Raw genomic sequence first — 23,967 nt, 5'->3', positions numbered from 1 at the left:
GTTCTTAAGGTGAATTACATATAATAATAATAATAATAGTAAAGCATGAAGTATGTAAAACTGAACAGCTGTGTATATCCCATGACATGGATGAATTGTGTATAAATAGTCTAGCTACTACTGGAAACTTATTTGTATATGTGTAAGTACAACTAGACTTCAAATTATATAATCATGCCAACGATTTCCTTGTATGTGGTCTATGACAAAGTTCTGGAGTGAGACCCGATACTGGTGATAGCTTATTCCAGATGGTCAGCATCTTAATTTGTACACTACTGATTATTCCTACAAATCTACACATTTTATCCAAAATGAATAGTGTTATTCATCTGAGTTGGCTTTAAATATGGGCTGGTCTGGTTGTCCAGCACATACTAGTAAAGTTTTGAAATGTGAGGTTTCAAGTGAAGAAGTCTTATTCTGTTTCTGTGCATTTTTTATCTGTTCATACAAGCAACATGGCTAAAAACTGGAGCTGCGCCAACTAGTTTCGTTGAAGCTGTTAAAGTAGCACGGGATGCCAATCGAAGGATGAACCAACTTAATGGTACAGTTTTCTCAAGGGCAATTAATGCTTTGAGGAAATGTCATTTCCACATAATTCCACCGTAGTCAGACTGCCAGCATGCTGACATTTTCAGTATCAAGGACTCTTTTTTCATACCAGGTTTTTTTTCCCCCACGAGTCCTTGAAGAGGGCACTGGTAAAGTTTGGAAACTAGTGGACAAAGGTAGGTTTATTCATACCAGCAAATGGGAATATTCCTTGGAACCACTTGGGTTCACGCTACTCTACACATGACATCAAACACACAATAATTTATTTATTGTGCACATGGCAATCATTGGTAGAGAAGAAAATTGTCCAACATACTAATCAACATAGTCTCCTTTTGGGATGAGGCACTGTTTTTATGATAACTGTATGATTCTGGAATATGCACATATAGCTGCCATAACCTATTCACAGGACTCAAATCACCTTCCAGCTGCGATTTTACTTAGATGTCGAAACATGTGGAAGTCAGAGATTGCCAAATTTTGTAAATGGGATGGATACTCCAGTAATTTTTTTTTTATTGAAATCCCCCACTTTTGCCACAGTCAAAAGTGATTTTTCTTTCTTTCACAATCCAGGCTTCCTCTGTCTGGCTGCCAGTGCAGAGTCTGGTCCTAGCAGCCAGAGACTGCGGACATTTAGTTCTCTCTCTCTCTCTCTCTCTCTCTCTCTCTCTCTCTCTCTCTGTGTGTGTGTGTGTGTGTGTGTGTGTGTGTGTGTGTGTGTGTGTGTGTGTGTGGCGGGGGCGGGGGGATTTCGATAGAAGGCCGTCCGGCCGAATGCTTACGCGTTTAGTAATCTTTTTATTGTGCTTATCTGCAACTCAACATCTCTGCTAAATGATGAGTAGAAATCTATCCTTTTCATAATATTGTCATTATTCCATCCTGGATTTTCCATTGTTTGATATATAACTTCAGCTTTATTTGTACAAAGCCAATGGCTTCCATCCACTGCATTTTCTTGTGTGATATGGTGGCCCCACATCTCATTAAGTCAAAGAAGGGCACAAAATTGTTGAATTATTTTAAAAATAGTCCAAACATTCCTGAGAAATTTGTTTTAACAAATGGGGCCCACATTTACCACAACAATTTCTCAAATTTTATCATGGCGAAGTATTCTACTTCACGAATTAGATCAAAATGCAAACAACTACTCAAAGAACGGCATCTATACACAAACCACTTTTGCAGATCTGACACTTTAATTAGATTATTGTGCACCAAGCAATAACGAACAAAGTTTCACTGATTTCAACACTATCCTCTGTACTACGCTGAGAACATTTTACCTTGCATACAAAACAATTTCACATAAACCATCTATTCAGTCAGGAGTGATAACTGGCATTTGATTCTTTTCACCTAATAACACTGTAGCACAATGGAGAAAATCACTCAGTAAAACTACATTGCAGAGTTGTTATGCACCTTCCACGTACTCCTGCTACTGCCTCATGTTACTTTGTCATGTTTTTTACAGGTCAGTAGGGCAGCTGCCTAAAGTGAGAATTCATTTAATTCACGAATGTGAAAAAGGACCTGTAACCATACATCCCAAATTTTTATGACCTAAAATACCTGGAAAATTATCACTAAACTGACCCGAATATTGATAAAATTTCATAAAAATTATATACAACGTATATAAAGTGAGTTTTAAAAGAACTAGAACTATGAAAGATTTTATAGGTGGACGAAACTGAAATTACAAAAAGGATAATTAGTTTAAATCACTATGTTTTTCCTTAGGAAATCTCATTCTTTGAAATGTGTGAATATTGATGGATAACATTCTTAGAGCTAGTGCACTGTACGACAGTCAGTCTGCCGAGGTTCTCAAAAAGTGAGGAAATGTCTGCTGATGGATAATGCGTGCCTGTTAGAAAATCTTTCAAACATTTGCTGCAACACTTGCATGTGCTTTGATATTTTCCTTTAGGTTTAAAAATTAATCTAAAAAATTAACAAGCAAATATCACTATTTCAGAAATGTACATTTGGTGCAATATCGGTACTTTTGTTTCAATACCCATAACTTTTACAAGTAGGCAGCAGTAAGTGGTGCTATAATCACAATAAGCAGATGAACAATCAATTTAGTTTCAACGTGTATGAGTACATTCTTGAGATACATTGTTTGATAGTTCCTAGAGACATATGCATTGTTCATTCTTCCCAACATTAAAAGAATGAATTATTGTGTCATAAATGATCATTCAACAAAAAATGCAATAATGATGTAAAATCTTAAAAATGGCATCATCCTTGAAAAATTAAACAAACAATGGTATCTATATGACAAAAAATGCAGAATTAAATTTAAATTTCTATAACCATAAGATTTGGGATTTTAATACTTGCGAACAATGAGTAATTCATAACAGAAATGTCAACAAACTCTAGGCATTAGTAACAAGTTATGACAAAATGAAACAAATCTGGCAATTGACTGAGTGCCAGAACTATTACACATGTACACCTGCATCTGCATTTCGATCAACATACATAATCCACAAGTCACTGTATGAAACTTCCTGTCAGATTAAAACTATGGGCCGGACCACGACTCGAACTCGGGACCGAGTTAGAGTCTCCGTTCGGCACACAGTTTCAATCTGCTAGGAAGTTTCATATCAGTGCACACTCCGCTGCAGAGTGAAAATCTGCATTCTGAAGTCACTGTATGTCATATGGCAGAGAGGTCATATCACACTTCCTGGGACACTCCTGACTATACCCATGGCTCTGATGAACACTCGCTATCCCATATATCTGGAAACCTATTTCTTATGCTCAGGCCTTCTTTAACAGTCAGCAATGAGGCACTGTATCAAACACTTCCCAAAAATTTAGAAATATGGTATCAGTCGGTTGCCTTTCATCCATGGTTCACAGAGCATTGTACAGGAAAAGGGCAAGCCGAGTTTCGCGTGAGTGATGGTTTTTAAATCATTGTTGATTTGTGGTTAGTGGTTATCCTTTCTCAAGGGAATTCATTATATTCAAACTTAGAATACACCTGAGAATTCTCCAGAAAACGGATGTTAAAGATACTGTTTCACAATTTTGCAGGACCGTTCTTTTACCCTTCTTATATACACGAGTCATATGCACTTTTTCCCAGTCATTAGGGACTTTGCACTGGGGAAGGAATTCACAATAAATGCAGCCTACGTAAAACTACAATGCCGAAGAGTACTCTCTGTAAAACAGAGCTGTGATTCCATCCAGACCTGGCAACTTATTTGTTCTCAACTCTTTCAGTTACATCTACATTGATACTCTGCAAATCACATTAAAGTGCCTGACAGTGGGTTCATCAAACCACCTTCACAATTCTCTATTATTCCAATCTCGTACAGTGCGTGGAAAGAACAAACACCTATATCTTTCCGTATGAGCTCTGATTTCCCTTATTTTATCGTGGTGATCATTTCTCCCTATGTAGGTCGGTGTCAACAGAATATTTTCGCATCCGGAGGAGAAAGTTGGTCATTGGAATTTCATGAGAAGATTTTGTCGCAACAAAAGAGTCTTTGTTTTAATGTCCAGCCCAAATCCTCTATCATTTCAGTGACACACTCTCCCATATTTCGAGATAACACAAAACATGCTGCCCTTCTTTGAACTTTTTCAATGTACTCCGTCAATCCTATCTGGTAACAATCCCACACCGCGCACAGTATTCTAAAAGAGGACATACAAGCATAGCGTAAGCAGTCTCTTTAGTATATCTGTTACATTTTCTTGCCTTTAGATTTGACTGATTTGTCGTGTAACTGAAGTTTAACAAATTTGTTTAGCACTCATGTGGATTACCACACACTTTTCGTTATTTAGGGTCAACTGCCAATTTTCCCATCTTTTCTAAATCGTTTTGCAATTTGTTTTGATCTTCTGATGACTTTATTAGTTGATAAATGACAGAATCACCTGCAAACAACCTAAGACGGCTGCTAAGAGTGTCTTCCAAACCATTTATATAGATAAGGAACAGCAAAGAGCCTATAACACTACCTTGGGGAACGCCAGAAATCACTTCTGTTTCACTCAATGACTTTCCGTCAATTACTACAAACTGTGACCTCTCAGACAGTAAATCACAAATTCAGTCACATAACTGAGACGATATTCTATGAGCATCCAAGTTCACTACAATCTGCTTCTGTGGTAAAGTGTCAAAAGCCTTCCGGAAGTCCAGAAATACGGATCTCTAGTTGTGTTTCGCAAGAATGTTGTTTTCTAAATCCCTGTTGACTGTGTGTCAATAGATCGTTTTCTTTGAGGTAATTCATAATGTTCGAACACAATATATGTTCCAAGATCCTGCTGCATATCAACATTAATGATATGGGCCTGTAATTTAGTGGACTACTACTACTACTACTACTACTACTACTACACTTCTTTAATATTGGTGTGACCTGTGCAACTTTCCAGTCTTTGGGTACGGATTTTTCGTCGAGCGAACGGTTGTATATGATTATTAAGTATGTATTGCATCATCATACTCTGAAAGGAAGCTAATTGGTATACAGCCTGGACCAGACGACTTGCTTTTATTAAGTGCTCTAAGTTGCTTCACTACTTCGTCATCTTTTGTGAAGGCATTTTGGAAGGCTGTGTTTAGAAACTTTGCTTTGGCAGCACTATCATCAATAGTATCTCCATTGCTATCACACAGAGAAGGCATTGATTGTTACTTGCTGCTAACATAATTTACACATGACCAGAATCTCTTTGGATTTTCTGCCAGGTTTCGAGACAAAGTTTCATTGTGCAAACTATTATAAGCATCTAGCATTGATGTCCGCCTTAAATTTCGAGCTTCTGTAAAAGATTGCCAATCTTGGAAGTTTTGCATCTGTTTGAATTTGCCATGTTTGTTTCGTTGTTTCTTCAACAGTGTTCTGACCTGTTTTGTGCACCGAGGAGGATCAGCTCCATCGTTTGTTAATTAATTTGGTATAAATCTCTCAATTGCTGCTGACACTATTTCTTTGAATTCAAGCCACATCTGGTCTACATTTACATGATTAATCTGGAAGGAGTGGAGATTGTCTCTCAGGTTGGCGTCAATTGAATTTTTGTCTGCTTTTTTTGAATAGGTGTATTTTCATTTATTTTTGGAGAATTTGGAGGTTACAACATTCAATCTCGCTACAACCCTGCGTTCACTAATCCCTGTATCCATTTTGATGCTCATTATTAACTCTGAATTATTTGTTGCTAAGAGGTTAAGTGTGATTTCACAACCATTTACTACTTGCGTGGGCTCATGAACTAACTGCTCAAAATAATTTTCAGAGAATGCATTTAGCACAATTTTGGTTGATGTTTTATGCATACCTCTGGAATTAAGCATGTATTTTCGCCAACATATCCAAGGTAAATTAAAGTCACCACCAACTATAATCATATGAGATGGGTATGTATTTGAAATCAAACTCAAGTTTTCTTTGAATCTTCAGCAAATGTATCATCTGAATTGGGAGGTCAGTAAAAGGATCCAATAATTATTTTATTGCAGTTGCCAACAATGACTTCTGCCCATACTAACTCACACGAACTATCTACTTCAATCTCGCAACAATATAAACTGCTTCTAACAGCAACAAACACACCACCTCAACAGTGTTTAGCCTATCCTTTCGGAAACTGTTAGGTTCTTCGCAAAAATTTCAGCTGAGCTAATCTCCGGCTTTAGACAGCTTTCAATGCCTATAACGATTTGAGCATCAGTGCTTTCTATTAGTGCTTGGAGCTCTGGTACTTTCCCAACGCAGCTACATCAATTTAGAAAACTCTTCTACCATTAGTTCTTAGTGTTAGGGATACCAATTTGTCTGCTTGTGTCTGTGTATGTGTGCGCGCACGCACACATACACAGACACAAACGTGTGTGTGTGTGTGTGTGTGTGTGTGTGTGTGTGTGTGTACCTGTCCTTTTTTTCCCCCTAAGGTAAGTTTTTCCGCTCCCGGGATTGGAATGACTCCTTACCCTCTCCCTTAAAACCCACATCCTTTCGTCTTTCCCTCTCCTTCCCTCTTTCCTGATGAAGCAACCGTTTGTTGCGAAAGCTTGAATTTTGTGTGTATGTTTGTGTGTCTATCGACCTGCCAGCACTTTTGTTTGGTAAGTCACATCATCTTTGTTTTTACATATATATGTGCACAACATATACATAGATGTGATTTAGTTAATCTAAATTGTCACACAGTGTTAATCACATGCAATACATAAATTTCTGAACATAACATGGAATTATCCTTTTATGAAGAATATATTGACTGTCTGCTAAACTAAGTAAGTTTCTGTAATATTCCTTCCATACCTCATATAAATGTATAGACAAGGTCTAAAGATTTATAATATCCCTAATTTTGTGGGCTTCTGATGATGACAAATTAATTCATCAAAACCGGTAAAGCAATCTATTTTCAACTGATGACTGAAATTTAAACTGAAAAATCCATGACGTGAATTGTCCATTTTTAATCCTCTTACCCAGTACACACTTCTCTCATTAAGGAGACTTCCTTCTTGGAAATGTTGCCTTCCTATGGAATGAAAAAGTCATCCTCCCAGTTCCCACATCACTAGATGTGCACTTCTTCATAAGCCTCAGTGCGCTATTGGTGTAACAAAACAGCTGCACAACAAAACACACTCAACAATAAAGCTTACTTCTTCAGAACTTCTTAACAACTTCAGGCACTCACTTAAAGTGGCATATTGTGTCATTTCTTTTCATTTGCTGAAGTGGTGTTAATTTGTGGCAACTGATTGGTACTTGTGGATAGAGGTAGGAAGTTGTCATCTTTTGAACTACTGAAAACCTTTATGATATTACAGCGTGTGACACTCCTTGACTAACTGTTGCACAATATCCTTCATTTAATTAGTTTTATAATCACTACTGCATATAATCACTACATCTGAGCTTAAACATCTCTACAACGAACAGTCACAAAGCTGACCGGTATAGCATGAAAGCGATGTCGGCAGTTAATGAAATTAACTCTCAATTTTTCCATAGCCAACAATGAGTTGTAAAAATATAATGAATAGAGTAAAGGTGTGCTTTCTAAGTTGTTTGTGCTTTTCCATGTGAAGGCTCGGATCAGTCATTAACTACTTCTGGTATCTCCCATCTGATTGCATCAACATGGCCATCATCAGCCAAAATATTCACTACAGCTCCAAAACAAGAGTGGGCACTGGCTTTACTTGCTTCTGAGATGATCCACTATCTTGGGCTATGTTTCAGTTTCCAATGGAAGCCAACATCTTCATTGCTGAAGTTATTGCAATTAAGGAGCTTAGATACAAGGCAAATCAGTTCCACCACATTCATATTGTCACTGGTTCAGGGAGTGCCCCGAAAAACCTAGAAAAACAGCAATGGGACTCCAACATAAATGGCCATGCGCTTGATGTAATTAAGTTAATCTACTATAGTGAAAGCCAACAAACACGCTCAGGTGTGTATCAGTAGGCCCTCTGGTATCCTCATACAACAAGTTGGTGGACACATGGCAAAACAAAGTGTTAGTGATGGCTGAGCTCACTACACTTGTCTTACACCTAAAGATTTCATTGCTGCTGTAAAGAAACTAGTCTTTTGAGAATGGTCATAGATGTGAGCTGGCTGCTGTTCACAAATAGCTGAATATACTTTTGGCTGCAGTAAGCCACCTTCAGGCTGCTGCCTCAGGCAGCAACAGTGGTGGAGAAACTTATGCATCAAATGAGAAACTTTAGGTATTGCTTGTTTCGTCCACAGGCTCTGCTGCTGAGGCATCTCACAATATAGCTGATGTGGGTTTCCGCCCTCACTGAATGGCGAGTGGCAGGTGCCAATGCATTTGCTTTGCTTGAAATGGAAAGTCAGGGTGGAGGTAGACCATTCGGCGTCACCTAGTCACCCTGTAAGTGGACAGGTGGCTGCTACTCCTGCAGGATCGAAACAGGCACACAAGGGAAGGGGTATTAGGTATCAGAAGCTGCAATTTTAGGTATCAGAAGCTGCAATTTTAGGTATCAGAAGCTGCAATTTTAGGCACATTATGGAGCCCTTTATGGAAATAGTGTGCAGCGCTGGAAGGAAATACAATGTGCTCTCAGAATGTTTGCTGGGCAGCCTCATCTGAGATGTGGAGGAGACCCTGCCTAATACTATCGAGAGCGGAAGGTGTAGTCGTATGCAAGTTGCGGCTCACATCAGTACCAATGACATCTGTCACTTGGATTCTGAGGCCATCATCAGTCTGTATAGGAGACTGACAGAAGAAGTGAAGACTGCTGATCTCATTGCAGGTGCAAGCTGAGCTCCCAATTTGCAGCACTATTCTCTCAGTGGATTGGAGGTCCTTTTGTTTGGAGTTAAGTGGAGAGTCCAAGCAAAGACACCATCGATTCTGTGACTGTCTTGGCTGCAGATTTCTGGATCTGCATTGGGGGTGAAGAATTGTAGGACTCCCTCTGATAGGTCAGGGATGCACTACACAAAGGAAGTAGCTACTCGGGTAACACTAATTATGAAGTGCACATTGGGGTTTTTTAGGCTAGGCTGGAGTTTGGGGTCCTCTGATAAAACACTCACCAGTTGATATGCAGAGAACAAACTGACTGCATGCAAAGTCACACTTCAACTGTCAAAATTTTATCAGTAAACTGTCAAAGTTTCGTAACAAAGTTCCTGAAATTACTGCCCTCCAGGAAAGTTGTCACATTCAAATTATTCACAGAACTGAGAGATAGCTGAAACCCAAAGTAGAAAGCTCCAAAATATTATGGCAGGGAACGTATATTGGAAAGACAGATTAAATTTCATAGGAGGGGAGTGTTCATCGCAGTCAACAAAAACATTGTGTCTATCAAAGTGGGAACTTGAGTCTAACTGTATAGTTATATGGGCATGAATAATCGGCCTGGGTGAACTCAAGTTAATTATATGACTTTTTACTGACCACCCAATTACACGATGACACTTTTAGAATCATCCAAAAAACCTATGCTCGGTAGCTGGAGGCGATTTTAGACTACCAAATACAGACTGGGATATCTATGGTTCTTGCAGGCAGCCTTGTGAAGCAGTTTTGAAAATGTTTTCCGAATCTGTCTTGAGCAGCTAGTTTGACAGCCCACATGCAACGGAAATGCAGTGGCAAGCAAAACTTAAGAACAAAAGTAACTTTCAAGTGATGTGTCACTGTCATGTAACGAAGCTCAATGATACCTTAAGCATACATACAAATAAATGCTACAGTATAGTACAGGAGGTAACTAAAAGAAATGAGACACACAGAAATGAAACATTTATTCAAATGCTATAATTACAAGGAAGTCACAGTGATTTATGATGGTCCCTCAGTCATTACAAAAGGTAGAACAGGTTCTAATAGGGTGGGTGATCACCACAGTTGGCTATGCATGCTCTGTAACGTGCTGCCATGCTGGCCATAAGGTTGGTAAGGAGTTCTTGTGGGAGGGCATTCCATTCTTCCACCAGTGCCATAGCCAACTGCTGGATAGTTGATGGAGCATGTGTACGTACTACAATGCACCCCACACATTCTTGGTGGGATTTAAGTTGTGGGAACAAGGAGGTCAGTCCATTCTGTAATCTTCCCCCATTCTGATCAGAAAGTTGGTAAATAGTTCTTGTAGTAGTGTGTCCCATTACTAAACCAGCACAAAGAGTAAGTTGCTGGATGATTGTTGGTGCACGTGGACATGCTGCAATACATCTCCCCAATTCTACACATGCTCGATAGGATTTACATCGGGGTAACGGGTGAGCCGGTCAATTCACTGTATGTCCTCTCATTCCAAGAGCTCCTACACCTGCGCTGTATGATGTGGTCGCACACTGACATCCATAAAAACGGACAGTTAAAAAAATTGTTTCGGAATTTTGCTAATCCTCATTTATCGTGAAATCAAAATACAACTGGTTTCATGGTAATTAGTCACATTTTCACATTAAATGTGACTGAAATACATTAAGCCATTAAACCAATATGACCTCCCAATGTTCTATAGGGCACATATCCCGGCATCATCAAATGCAGTGAATGTTAAGAGCCATCAATAATCTTATATAATTACTGGTCATCACTAAGGGACATTCTAATTTGAACCAGCGTTGAACTCCTGGTAATACTTATAAAAATAGCTACCTTGGCTGTGATGGAGGAATGTTAAAATTATATGCAGACGCAGCCCCTAGTAAGTCACAGCAGAAACTGACAAAAAATTCATGCTGCCCACACAGAAAACTTGCATGTTCATAAAAATGGAATCAGAGTTGAATGCACCCCTGAAAAAATGCAAGAGGGGGAGGAATACAGTATCACAATAACCTTCACTGGTGAGTGTACCATGTTAAAAGATTTTGAGGTCAGATACCCACGCAACTTATGTCTCCTCACACCTTAAGACCCAGACCACCAAAACAATCATGTTCTACATCTACATAGATACTCCACAAGCCACCATACAGTGCATGGCAGGAGGTAACCTGCACCACCACTACTTATTTCCTTTCCTGTTCCACTCGCCAATAGAGCGAGGGAAAAATGACCATCTATATGCCTCCTTATCTTCACAGTCCTTACATGCAATATATGTTGGCGGCAGTATAATCACTCAGCAGTCAGCTACACATGACAGTTCTCTAGATTTTGCAATAGAGTTTCTCGAAAAGAACACCATTTTCACTCCAGAGATTCCCATTTGAGTTCCTGAAGCATCTCTGTAACACGTGTTGTTTGAACCTACCAGTAACAAATCTAGCAGACCACCTCTGAATTTCTTCAATGTCTTCCTTCAATCTGACCTGGTAAGGATCCCAAACACTCAAGCAGTACTCAGGAATAGTTTGCACCAGCATCCTATATGAATTCTCCTTTACATGTGAACCATTCTTTCCTATAATTCCAACAAAGAGATAGAGGGGCTGGCCAGTACTTACCTCAGCTCAGTACAGCCGATAGATACACAAAACAGAACAGAAAATTTTTATCCTAGCTTTGTTCCTTCGGCAGGGAGGAGAGAGGGGAAAAAGGGGAAAATGGAAAGTGGATTCAGTTACTCGAAACCCAGGTTATGAAGCAACAGGGGAAAGGTAAACAGGGAGGGTAGCAAAGATGGAGGCATGGGTGTCAGAGGGAAGCCAAAGATATTCTACTGTAAGTACTGTGCCAGCTTCAAATCAAAGAGGATGCATACAGAAGTGAAGAGGTATATAGTATAAAGATAAACACAACTATGTAGGATGAAAAGATGCGTGAATGGCTTAAGAGGAAAGGGAAAGAGAAGACTGAAGAGTAAATGGGAGTGAGGTTGGTTAAAGTAAGTTCCGTCCAGGGGGATGGCGTGATGAAAGGATGTGTTGGAGTGCAAGTTCCCATCCCTGCAGTTCCGAGGGACTGGTGTTGGGTGTGAGAAGCCAAATGGCACATACAGTGTAGCAGGCTCCCAGGTAACGAATTATGCTGGAAGGCATGCTCAGCTACTGGATATCTCCTAAGGGGACAGTTCGTCTGTGCTCGTTCATGCACTCGAGCCAATTTAGTTGTCGTCATTTCAATGTAAAAGGCTGCGCAGTGCAGGCATGTCAGCCGATAAATGACATGTGTTGTTTCACATGTGGCCCTGCCTTGAATTGTGTGTGTTTTGCCAGTAGCGGGGCTGGAGTAGGTGGTTGTGGGGGGATGCATGGGGCAGGTTTTGCAGCGGGGTCGGTTACAGGGGTAGGAACCACTGGGTGGAGAAGGTGGTCTGGGAATATTGTAGGGTTTGACAAGGATGTTATGGAGGCTAGGGGGGTGACGAAAGGCAACTCTGGGTGGTGTGGGGAGAATATTGTCAAGGGATGATCTCATTTCAGGGCTTGACTTGAGAAAGACGTATCCCTGGCGGAGTAATTTGTTGATGTATTCGAGGCCAGGATAATATTGGGTGACAAGGGGGATGCTTCTGTGTGTTCTGGGGGTAGGAACATTGTTGTTGGACGGGAAGGAATGTATTGCTCGGGAGATCTGTTTGTGGACAAGGTCTGCAGGATAGTTGCGGGAGAGGAAAGCACTGGTCAGGTTATTGGTGTAATTGTTGAGGGATTCGTCACTGGAGCAGATACGTTTGTCACGAATACCTAGGCTGTAGGGAAAGGAGCGTTTGATGTGGAATGAATGGCAGCTATCAAAGTGAAGGTACTGTTGTTTGTTTGTGGATTTGATGTGGACAGAGGTGTGGCTGTGAGCTTCAACAAGGTGAAGGTCAACATCCAGGAAGGTGGCTTGGGTTTTGGAGAAGGACCAGGTGAAATTCAGATTTGAAAACGAGTTGAGTTTATGGAGGAAATTAAGGAGTGTTTCTTCACCATGAGTCCAGACCACAAAGATGTCATCTATAACCCTATACCATGCCAGGGGAAGCAGCTGTTGGGTCTTCAGGAAAGCCTCTTCCATGCGGCCCATAAAGAGGTTGGCACAGGACGGAGCCATCCTGGTTCCCATGGCCGTTCCCCTGATTTGTTTGTAGGTCTGGCCTTCAAAAGTGAAGTAATTATGGGTGAGGATGAAGTTGGTAAGTGTGATAAGAAACGAGGTTTTTGGAAGATCTTCGGGTGGGCGTTGGGAGAGATAGTGTTAAAGGGCAAGGTTCCTATATTTCTCCCAATAAATTGAAGTCAATCATTTGCCTTCGCTATCACAGTTCTCATATGCTCATTACATCTCATATCGCTTTGCAACGTTATGCCAAGATATTTAAACAACTTTAATGTTTCAAACAGGACACTACCAATACTGTATCTGCACATTACAGGTTTGATCTTCCTACTCATCTGCATTAACTTACATTTTTCCACATTTAGGGCTAACTGCCATTCGTTAAAGCAACTGGACATTTTGTCTAAATAGTCTTGTACCTTCCTAGCAGCCATCAACCTCGGCACCTTACCGTACACCATGACATCAACAGCAAAGAACCACAGATTGCTGCCAACCCTGTCTGCCAAATCATTTATGTATATAGAGAGTGGCAGTGGTTTTATCAACCATGTTCCTAGGTGTTTTGTGTTCTCACCCCTCACCATATGAGGGTACTTCCAGAATCACTACCCAACTGAATCTGCTCTCAGCCGAAAAAAATCATGTGAACCCACTTTTCGCTGATCCGCTTCCTGCACTCTTGGAACCATCGCAAACAGTGCCTCTAATGTGTGGGTGATAATGGAATAAAACATACTGGTTGTCAGGCAGAGAGGCCACCTGCAGGCAGCCACCGTGCCACTGTGAAACACGAGATTCCGTACCTTGCAGTCCTGTTAAATGTGGTTGCAATCACTCCCACTGCTTGACACGGGTCCTTTCTTGCCTGTTGCACACAGGAGCAGTCATGTGCTGCTGTAGCTGACTGTGTTTGACCACCTCCTCTCCTTCAGGTAACAGTGCCTGTGGTTTGTAACACTTTCGGTGTGTGTGACACAATGCTGTGAGCAATACCAAACTCCTGAGCTACACTCATCACGTTTCATTCTTCTTCCAGTTTCCTGTTCATTCTTCTTCATGTGAAGTTATCCAAATGTTGTCTCTAAGGCAATATGGTAACAGTACACTTGAACTGCTTGCTGACTGACACGCATGATGTTTTTTCCTGTTCCTTCAACTGCCTCATGTTACGTGGCCAGACCACTTCTTGGCGCTACAGTCATGCTGATATCAGTCTGTGCACAGCTGGGAGGCTCCCATACTTTCATTCATTTCCACCTTGTAGGAAATGTGTTATGTTACTTCTTCTATCTCGTCCTTCTTAAGTTTAGCAGATCACTGTATTTTAGATGGTGTAGCTTCCAACAGGCCTGACCTTATCAACAGCAACAGTACAATAGTAAGGAAGATTAGTGTTTAATGTACCATCAACAATGAGGTCATTAGAGACACAGCACAAACTCGGATTGTTTCAAGGATAGTGAAGAAATTTGGCTGAGCCCACACAAAGGAATAATCAGAGTATTTGCCTGGAGTGACTTATGGAAATCACAGAAAACCTGAATTATGATCAATTTGAACTGTTGTCATCCTGAATTCAAGAAGAGAGTGCTAACCACTGTGTCATCTAGCTTGGTCTATCAGTATAAAGACAGGGATATCATTTTATCATAGCAAAGATGGTTACTGAAATTGATGAATCCATAAAAAAAAAAAAAAAAAAAAAAAAAAAAAACTAGGAGAGTACGCTTGATAGAAAGAGCAAATAAGCAGTTTTCAGCATCCCCCATAGACAATGAATGGACATAATTTAGTTCCAATTGATGGACTTAGAGTAATTATGAGCAAAATTTAAACTTACTGTAAATCACAGTCTGGAGAAATATGTGCCAAGTAAGTGGATTAATGATGAGAATGACCTACTGTCATTGGAAAAGGCTGAGGAACTCTCCGTTCAAAAAATAACACACAATTGACAACAGGCACAAGTTAGTAGAAAATCACTTGCTGTAAAAAGATCAATGTGCGAAACATGCAAGGACTTCTACAATCGTACCTTAGCACAAGATCTTGCAGAGAACTCGAGAAAATTCTGGTCCCAAGTAAAAATTGCTAAGCTAATTTTAAATCTGTGCATTTATTAAATCATTCACACAGAAGAATCATGCAAATGTACTGTAGTGTGACTGTTGCAGCAGATTCCCATATGGAGGATATAATAATAGGCATCCCTGGTGTAGAGAAGGAACTGAAAGAGTTAAAAACAAATAATTTGTTAGGTCTAGATGGAATCTCAATTAGGTTTTCAGCATTGGCCCCTTATCTATACTGCATTACCGAGGGAGGTGGCGCAGTGGTTAGCACACTGGACTCGCATTCAGGAGGATGACGGTTCAATTTCTTGCCTGGCCATCCTGGTTTAGGTTTTCAGTGATTTCCCTAAATCACCTCAGGCAAATGCCTGGATGGTTCCTTCGAAAGGGCATGGCAATTTCCTTTCGCATCCTTCACTAATCCCATGAAACCGATGACAAGCAGTTTGGTCTCTTCCCCCAAATCAACTCCAACTCTATAGTGCATTTATCACGAATCCTCACTCAGCACAAAGTTCTCAGTAACTGGATAAAAAGGGCATAGGTGATTCCTGTATACAGGGAGGGTAAGACAATAGACCCACAAAATTAAAGACCAATATCATAAACATCAGTTTACTGCAGAATTCTTGAACATAATAAATTCCCTAAAGATGGAAAAACTTCTGTCCACAAATTTGCATAGATTTGGAAAGAATCACTCGAGCGAAACTCACCTTGTGCTTTTCTCACGACATCCAGCAACCCATGGATGAAGGTCAACAAGCAGATTCCATATTCCTATTTCTGGCAAGCTTTTGACATAGGCTCCACTGCAGACTTATCAAATGTCCCTGCACATGAATTAGGTTCCCAGATATGCAGGTGGCTCAAAGGCTTCTTATGTAATAGATCGAAGTATGCTGTCTTTGACGACGTGTCCACCAGATATGAGGGTATCATCAGGAGTATGACGGGAACACACTAATTCTATATATACATAAATTATCTGACAAACAGGGTTTTATGCTGTGGTGTATGGCACAGAATCATTGTTGAGTGAATGCTGGAGGATGCAGGCAAAATTTCTAGTCTGTGCAATGAATGGCAGCTCGCTCTAAATGTAGAAAAAAGTAAGTTACTGCAAAAAAAAATTGTGAAAACTGTTCAGATACAACATTGGTAGTATGCTGCTTCACGCAGTCACGTTGATTAAACATATAGGCATAATGAAATGGAATGAACACAGGGGCAGCTGTAGGTACAATGAATGATCAACTTCAGTTCATTGACAGAATTTTGGGAAATTTTAGTCCATCTATAGAGGAAACCACATACACGTTAATAGAGGAAACCACATATACAGCAATAATGCGGCCCATTCCTGAGCACTGCTCAAATGTTTGGGATCCTCACCAGATCTGTTTAAAGGAAGATATTGACGCAATTCAGAGGCAAGCCACTAGATTTCTTACTGGTAGGTTTGATCGGGCGTGAATGTTACAGAGATGCTTTGTGGACTCAAATTGGATTTCCTGGAATGAAAACATTCTTTTCACAGAACATTATTGAGAAAATTTTGAGAACCTGCATTTGAAGATAACTGGAGAACTATTCTACTGCCACCAACTTACATTATGCAGAGACAAGATAAGAGAAATTAGGGCTCGTGTGGAGGCATATAAACAGCACCCCCCCCCCCCCCCCCCACACACACACAATTTGCACGGACATTATGCTGCAATACAGCTGACCATTCCTGATTTTAATGAATAAAGCAATGTAGATGCCATCACTGCCGTAACACATATCCAACTGGATCAAGGCTGTTATCCTTCACCCTTTAAATGTTTATGTGATGAACTTGCAGTCATCTCCATACTGTGATGTACACGCAACGGAGACTATAGATGTCAACTATGTGATGCTTGGGTGTTCACATTACGAGACACAAAGGTGTGAGTTTCCCAGGGCTTCGATCAGAACAGGTATTTATAGCATACATCTGTGAGAGACATGTTTCGGCAACCGTCCACAGAGGGCAATGTAAGTATTGTCCTGCAGAAGCAGACAAACTATCCTGTGAGAGTAGACATGACGTGGACTTTGTTGAATGTCTAAAGTACACTCTAACAAAATTAGTATAAACTAATCACACTTTGCTGAAATCAATTTTTCTTGCATATTGTTTTATGCATCACATGACTTGCCCTTCAAAGGGACAACAGATTCAAACAAATTATTGGTCTTTAGAATAGTTAGACAATGAAACACTGCAGAAACATCTTTGAAACACCACCTATATTTCTTGCTGAACCTAAAATGATTTAGATTCAGAAATAAACTGTACAGTTTTATTTTATGCTTTATCTACAAGTTGTCCATGAGCAGGAGCACAAAGTAGTTTCCACATAAATTATGTTGAAACTTGTGGTAGAGGTTCAAAAATAATATGTGTAAGAAAAGTTTAGTGTCAGGGAAACAATTAATTGAGAAAATAGGGCTTATGACAGTACTAATCAAAAATAATGTTAAATGGTAGGAAAACAATAAAATCTGGTGCATAAAAACAGTTTTTACTATAATCATGCTGTTGGCTTGTTTACATTTATAATATGGACCAAATAATTAAAGTGCATTGTAGAAACCAAAAGCAGAAAATGATGAGCAGCTGACAATGTCCTCAAAATTTCTAAATCACTCTGTGTGGGGAATATGTTACTGACATGAAAACTTGCAGGTGCCCCTGGCAAACAGCAACACAACTACTTTGTTTGACACTAACAGATATTGCTTTTTAGTCAGAACATTTTCAACAGCACCATACTGTAGCTTATATTTTTGTTCTAAAGTACATTTAAATTTAATCCTTGAATAACTTTAATATTTTAGTATTTTCTTTTCATATGCCCCCAATACATGGTTAACAAGAATATGGTCTGAAAATATTAAAATACCAAACACCTGTGTTCTTTTTGTACAATCAGTACCCACTTCAGTTGCCTCACTTCTCTCTATGAGTATTTTTAGCATCTGGTAAAGTAAAATACAGAGAAGGCTATCGCTGTGTATAAAGTCATATAACACAGAAAGGTCAGTTTTTGTTCACTCAAGTTTCCTGATAGGAGCCAACCAGACAAACATAATAAGGTGGATGATAAACTGTAATTCATATTTTAATGTGCTACTAGCAGAAAAGGAACAATACCTGGAGAACAAACTGAAAACTTCCGTTGTGACTTTCCAGCTTGAATGTAACCCAAAGCGAAGAAAGTACCAACATGTTTCAGTGGCCATTTATCATCTGATGTTGCTGGTTTCTCGCGAATGCTATCACCAGGTTCATACGGCTGCCATACACATCCATCAACGTCATGCCTTAGGCACATAGCTGGAACTCTTTCCGGCTTTATCTGACAGCTAAATAGCCACTGCAGACCACCTAAAGTTACCTAAAATCATTAATGCAAAACATATGATTATTTGAAGTCGGTACTAATTATTCTGAGCCATTTATAATTTTCTGTATATATTATTATTGGCATGATCATTAAAACTTACACACACTTGCTGGTGCCAATGGTAGCTAATATTCTCCTATATTTTAGATCTGAAGATGGTCTAATTACTCACTCCATCCTAGTAATTTCAATTTTCCTCATGCAAGTTACATACTATAGTACTAAATCAGAGCATATTGGCATTGAAGAAACAGTAATATATAAACGATTTTTCTCATTTTCCTGATGTTAGTCGTTTGCCATACTTGGCTCAGTGCACATACTGTTACCATCGAGATAACAAAACATGTGAAGGTATGTATTGAGCAGTTACAATGGGTTTGTGGCTTTGTGTGCTTATGCATTCACGCAGAAAATTGATGCTGAGTCAGTAACATGGTATTGTTTCTTTACAATGATATGCTGTTAATGCCATGTGAAATAAATTATAAACATTACTTATGCAAAACCCTAATTAATACCAATAGAATGAATTGAGTATGGCAGCAATGTGTTCATGTACAAATCTATTCCACAAGACAGAAAGTACTTTGTATGAATAGTGATTTCCTGTCCCATTCATGTCCTGAGCTATGGGAAAGTGACTATATGCTTCTGTCGACAATATAATCTTTCTATCTTACTCTCAAGATTACAACTCAAGATATACACACTTCAAAAAAAGTTTTGCATCACTCTGGTTCCCAGAACTCCTGAAGACAGATGTTTACTGTGGGTATTGTATCACAGACATAGTCCCTTTGGCTGTTCAGAGGTGTCACAAAACCCTCCCAAAGATGTAAACAACCATGCACAAGCAGCACCTATTAGACGGAGGGGGTCCGACAGCCGATCAGTTCCAGTCATCCCACCGGGAAGAAGGTACACTGCTCGTGTTGTCTGTAGTTCAAACATACCTAGACTGTCAATGCTGCGGTTAGATCGCGTCTGCACTGTTACTTTGTGCCAGGAAGGGCTCTCAACAAGGGAAGCATAAAAAAAAAAAAAAAAAAGAGCAGGCATCTCAGAGTGAACCAAAGCGATGTTGTTCGGATATAGAGATGATACAGAGAGACAGGAACTGTCAATGACATGCCTTGCTCAGGCCGCCCAAGGGCTACTACTGCAGTGGATGACCGCTACCTACGGATTATGGCTCGAAGGAACCCTGACAGCAATGCCACAATGTTGAATAATGCTTTTCGTGCAGCCACAGGATGTCAAGTTAAGACTCAAACTGTGCACAATAGGTTGCATGACATCCAACTTCACTCCTGATGTCCATGGCGAGGTCCATCTTTGCAACCACAACACCATGCAGCACAGTACAGATGGGCCCAACAACATGCCGAATGGACCACTCAGGACTGGCACCATGTTCTCTTCAGTGATGAGTGTCACATGTGCCTTCAACCAGACTATCGTCAGAGATGTTTTTGTAGGCAACCCGTTCAGGATGAACGTCTTAAGACACACTGTCCAGCGAGTGCAGCAAGGTGGAGGTTCCCTGCTGTTTTGGGGTGACGACATGTGGGTCGACGTACACCACTGGTTGTAATGGAAGGCGCTGTAATGGCTGTACGATAGGTGTATGCCATCCTCCAAGCGAAAGTACAACCATATCGGCAGCATACCGGTGAGGCATTCGTCTTCATGGACACCAATTCATGACCCTATCATCTACATCTTGTGAATGACTTCCTTCAGGATAACGACATCGCTCGACTAGAATGGCCAGGATGTTCCCAGATTATGAACCATATTGAACATGCCTGGGATAGATTAAAAGAGTTGTTTATGGACGATGTGACACACCAACCACTCTGAGGAATCTATGCCGAATCACTGTTGAGGAGTGGGACAATCTGGACCAACAGTGCCTTGATGAACTTGTGGATAGTATGCCACAATGAATACAGGCATGCATCAATGCAAGAGGGCGTGCTACTGGGTATTAGAGGTACTGGCGCGTACAGCAATCTGGGCCACCACCACCTCTGAAGGTCTTGCTGTATGGTGGTACAACATGCAATGTGTGGTTTTCATGAGCAATAAAAAGGGGAAAATGATGTTTATGTTGATCTCTATTTCAATTTTCTGTACATGTTCCGGAACTCTCGGAACCGAGGTGATGCAAAACTTTTTTTACATGTGTGTATGTTGGTGGCAAAAGAAAGGTCACTTAGGCTTCTTCGAACACAGGTTCTCCAAAATTACCCAAGAGGTTTCACAAGAACATTTGAGTTCTACAAGCATCTCTGTTACACTTTCTTATGGACTATACGGATCTTTCACAGTCCTAGCAGCGTGCCTCTGAATTTATTCATGTCTGTTATCATGCATACTTAAGGAGGACTTCAAGTGCTTGAGCAATACTCTAGAATTCACTACACTTGTGTCTTGTACAACATTTTCTTTACAGGTCCAGTGCACTTTCCCAAAACCCTTCCAAAAACTCTGTTTTCCATCAATCTTCCCTAATACTGATTTTGTATATTTGTTGTATTTCAAATTTCTCCTTGATATTTCAGTGATCGCGCGCAACATACATACATAAATAAAATTGGGAATCCACTTTAAACTGTGGGATCCCTTATAACTAGTGGGTGAGTCAGTTCACAGGCTAGATGGAAGGTTTGAGCATATCACCTCCAATTACATTATACTTAGTTAAGCACCATTACATACAAATCAAGCTTATGTCTAGGAGATATTATTATTTTTACTGAAACACAGGGAAACTCAATATTTGAAAAACAAACAATTTTGATGCATTACAGCAGGAAAGACCTACACACAGTTTCAAAACATAGCACACACATTATTTATTTATTTATTAATTTTTTTAATTACAGTAGCAACAAATAACACCTTCAGTCATGAGGTAATTAGCATTTTATTACGAGACCCTTCCACACTGAAATTTCTGTGTTTGCCATTCAGTGGCTAAACAGAAACGTAACAGGAAAGCAGTGAATTACAAGGCACTGTGCTTGAATGCTTGTAAAAAATAAATCCTAAAATAAGCTTTCTGTTATTTAAATATCACAATAGCACGGATAAATACTTTGAACTTCATTAACATTTTTGGGAAAAACAGCAGTTTCTGTCACTGTACAAGATGTTATGATTCTGTGTTACACTTGCTATATTTTCTACTGACTATGTGCAACTAAATTCCATTTTAAACAATGGAAACACCAGGTAACAATATCAATAATGTGGGGAAAGACAGATTCCAGCCCAAGATGCTGGAGTTTGTGGTTGTGTGTGCGTGAACTATGCTTGCTTGTGTGTGTGAATGGTGTATGTCTGTCATCAAATGATGAAGGCCGTGGCCGAAACCTTTTACGTAAAGTGTCTTAATTCTGCCTGTCTGCAACTTGACATATCTTCTTTATGATAAGTAGCACTCTGTCTTTTCCCACATTGTTAAATAGAATTTTAGTTATACTAAATTCTGAAACTGAAGCAAAATGCAAGCTTATCTGAATGTGAATAATTAGCCAAACTACACTGACAACTACACTGACTTTTATAAGTTTACTAACTGTTACCCTCAAGTGTCTGCATGTTCGGATAAACATAGCTTATATCAAGGCAAATGATATTTCACAGAATCCCCAGTGTAAAAACAAAGAAGAGATCTGGAAGTTCCATTCAGGGATTTGAGTCTGGTACCAAAACGGAAAACAACCAAAGGAAGCCTAATATTTTGAATTCTGTTTTTAAAAATTTATGGAAGTGGAAAATTACTTGACTACCTTTAAAACCCCACTAAACAGAAACTATAGATAAAATCAAACAATGGAAAATCCAGGAGGGAATAAATAAATACAACATAGGATAGATTGCTACTCGTAACATAGAGAAGGTATTGAGTGACAGAAGGCACACTGAAAAAAGACTGCTTGATATTATCAGCTATTGGACTAAGTCCATCATCGAACAGAGAAAACATGCGCATATGCCCCCCCCCACCCCCCCCCCCCCCCACCCTGGTGCCTCTGAACATTTCCTACCAACCGATCCCTTCTTCTAGTCAAGTTGTGCCACAAGCTCCTCTTCTCCCAAATTCTATTCAGTACATCCTCATTAGTTACATGATCTACCCACATAATCTCTGCATTTTTCTGTAGCACCCCATTTCAAAAGCATCTATTCTCTTCTTGTCTAAACTATTTATAGTCCACGTTTCACTTCCATGAATGGCTACACCCCATACAAATACTTACAGGAAAGACTTCATGACACTTAAATCTATGCTCTTCTTCAGAAACACTTTCCTTGCCATCACCAGTCTACAATCTATATCCTCTCTACTTTGTCAATCAGTTATTTTGCTTCCCAAATAGCAAACCTCAACTACTACTTTAAGTATCTCATTTCCTACTCTTAATTCCCTCAACATCACTGCTTACTCATAATTAATCCTAAAACCAGAGTGTTCTTGTTTGTTTCAGTATTTTGTAGCCTTACAAACATGATCGGTTTGTGTAATTATATCAAGGAGACACCCATAATCAAGAGTCTTAGCAATCAATGAAGGTGCTGCAGATTAAGCTTTTGTCGGCTGCATTCTCATCTTGCATGTTATCAGGGGGCAAGGGGAAGTATGGGCAGCTGCAGAAACAGTTTAATTGGGCCACGTCCGTGTTGTAAATGCTAAGACCATCCATCTATAAGTATTTTTATGTTGCATTTGTTTTGCTGTAAGGCAATGCTCAACCCGAAAGTTGAGTTGAACACTGCAGTGCTTTACTAGACATGGCCGTATGCCCTGATGTCTTTCCACCTCTGAACAGACTTGTACAGTCAGTCAGAGCCAGACCTACATTTCAATAGGTACTCCGAAACAAGTCGCATCTTGACTTGGTATTTTTGTCATTGTTAGAAGTGAAAGCAGCAATAAGTAACAGAAAGTCATAGGAACAACAGTGATGGAACCTCACTCTTTAGTTTTGTAGGCTGTAACTTAAACCCACTGAGCTACCAAAGAACATTTCTGAACAAAACATTACTCAGTTATTTATGAAATAGAAACCAAACTGAGCCAAGAGAACAAACACAAGTTATAGAATTCCATCTCATAAACAAAGTAGTTAATAGTAACCAGTTGACATGCTCACCAACACAAATATTTTTCATTTGTTTTATCCAGAATATTTCTTGATATCAGTGCAATTTTGGCTGCAGACTGAATGTGAGCATTATTTCATTAGGATTCACCCATGCAAATTTAGAGTTCCACGACTAAATCAATGACCTTCGATAACATACAATATTCTATTACATACAATATTCTATTACTAGTTTACAATATTATG

General features: G+C 39.7%; 1 protein-coding gene across 1 annotated transcript in view; it reads right to left on the bottom strand.

Annotated features, from left to right (window-relative positions):
* LOC126175551 (nudC domain-containing protein 1) overlaps window positions 1-23,967 on the bottom strand; it is a 121,736-nt gene that overhangs the window by 4,930 nt on the left and 92,839 nt on the right. Inside the window, exon 9 of the mRNA XM_049922395.1 lies at window positions 18,349-18,592. Within this exon, the coding sequence (XP_049778352.1) occupies window positions 18,349-18,592 (244 nt within the window). The remainder of the gene's footprint in view (window positions 1-18,348; window positions 18,593-23,967) is intronic.

The sequence above is a fragment of the Schistocerca cancellata genome, chromosome 3, assembly GCF_023864275.1.
Source record: "Schistocerca cancellata isolate TAMUIC-IGC-003103 chromosome 3, iqSchCanc2.1, whole genome shotgun sequence".
In the NCBI taxonomy this organism is placed as follows: domain Eukaryota; kingdom Metazoa; phylum Arthropoda; class Insecta; order Orthoptera; family Acrididae; genus Schistocerca; species Schistocerca cancellata.
This window is presented reverse-complemented; position numbering and strand designations above follow the sequence as displayed.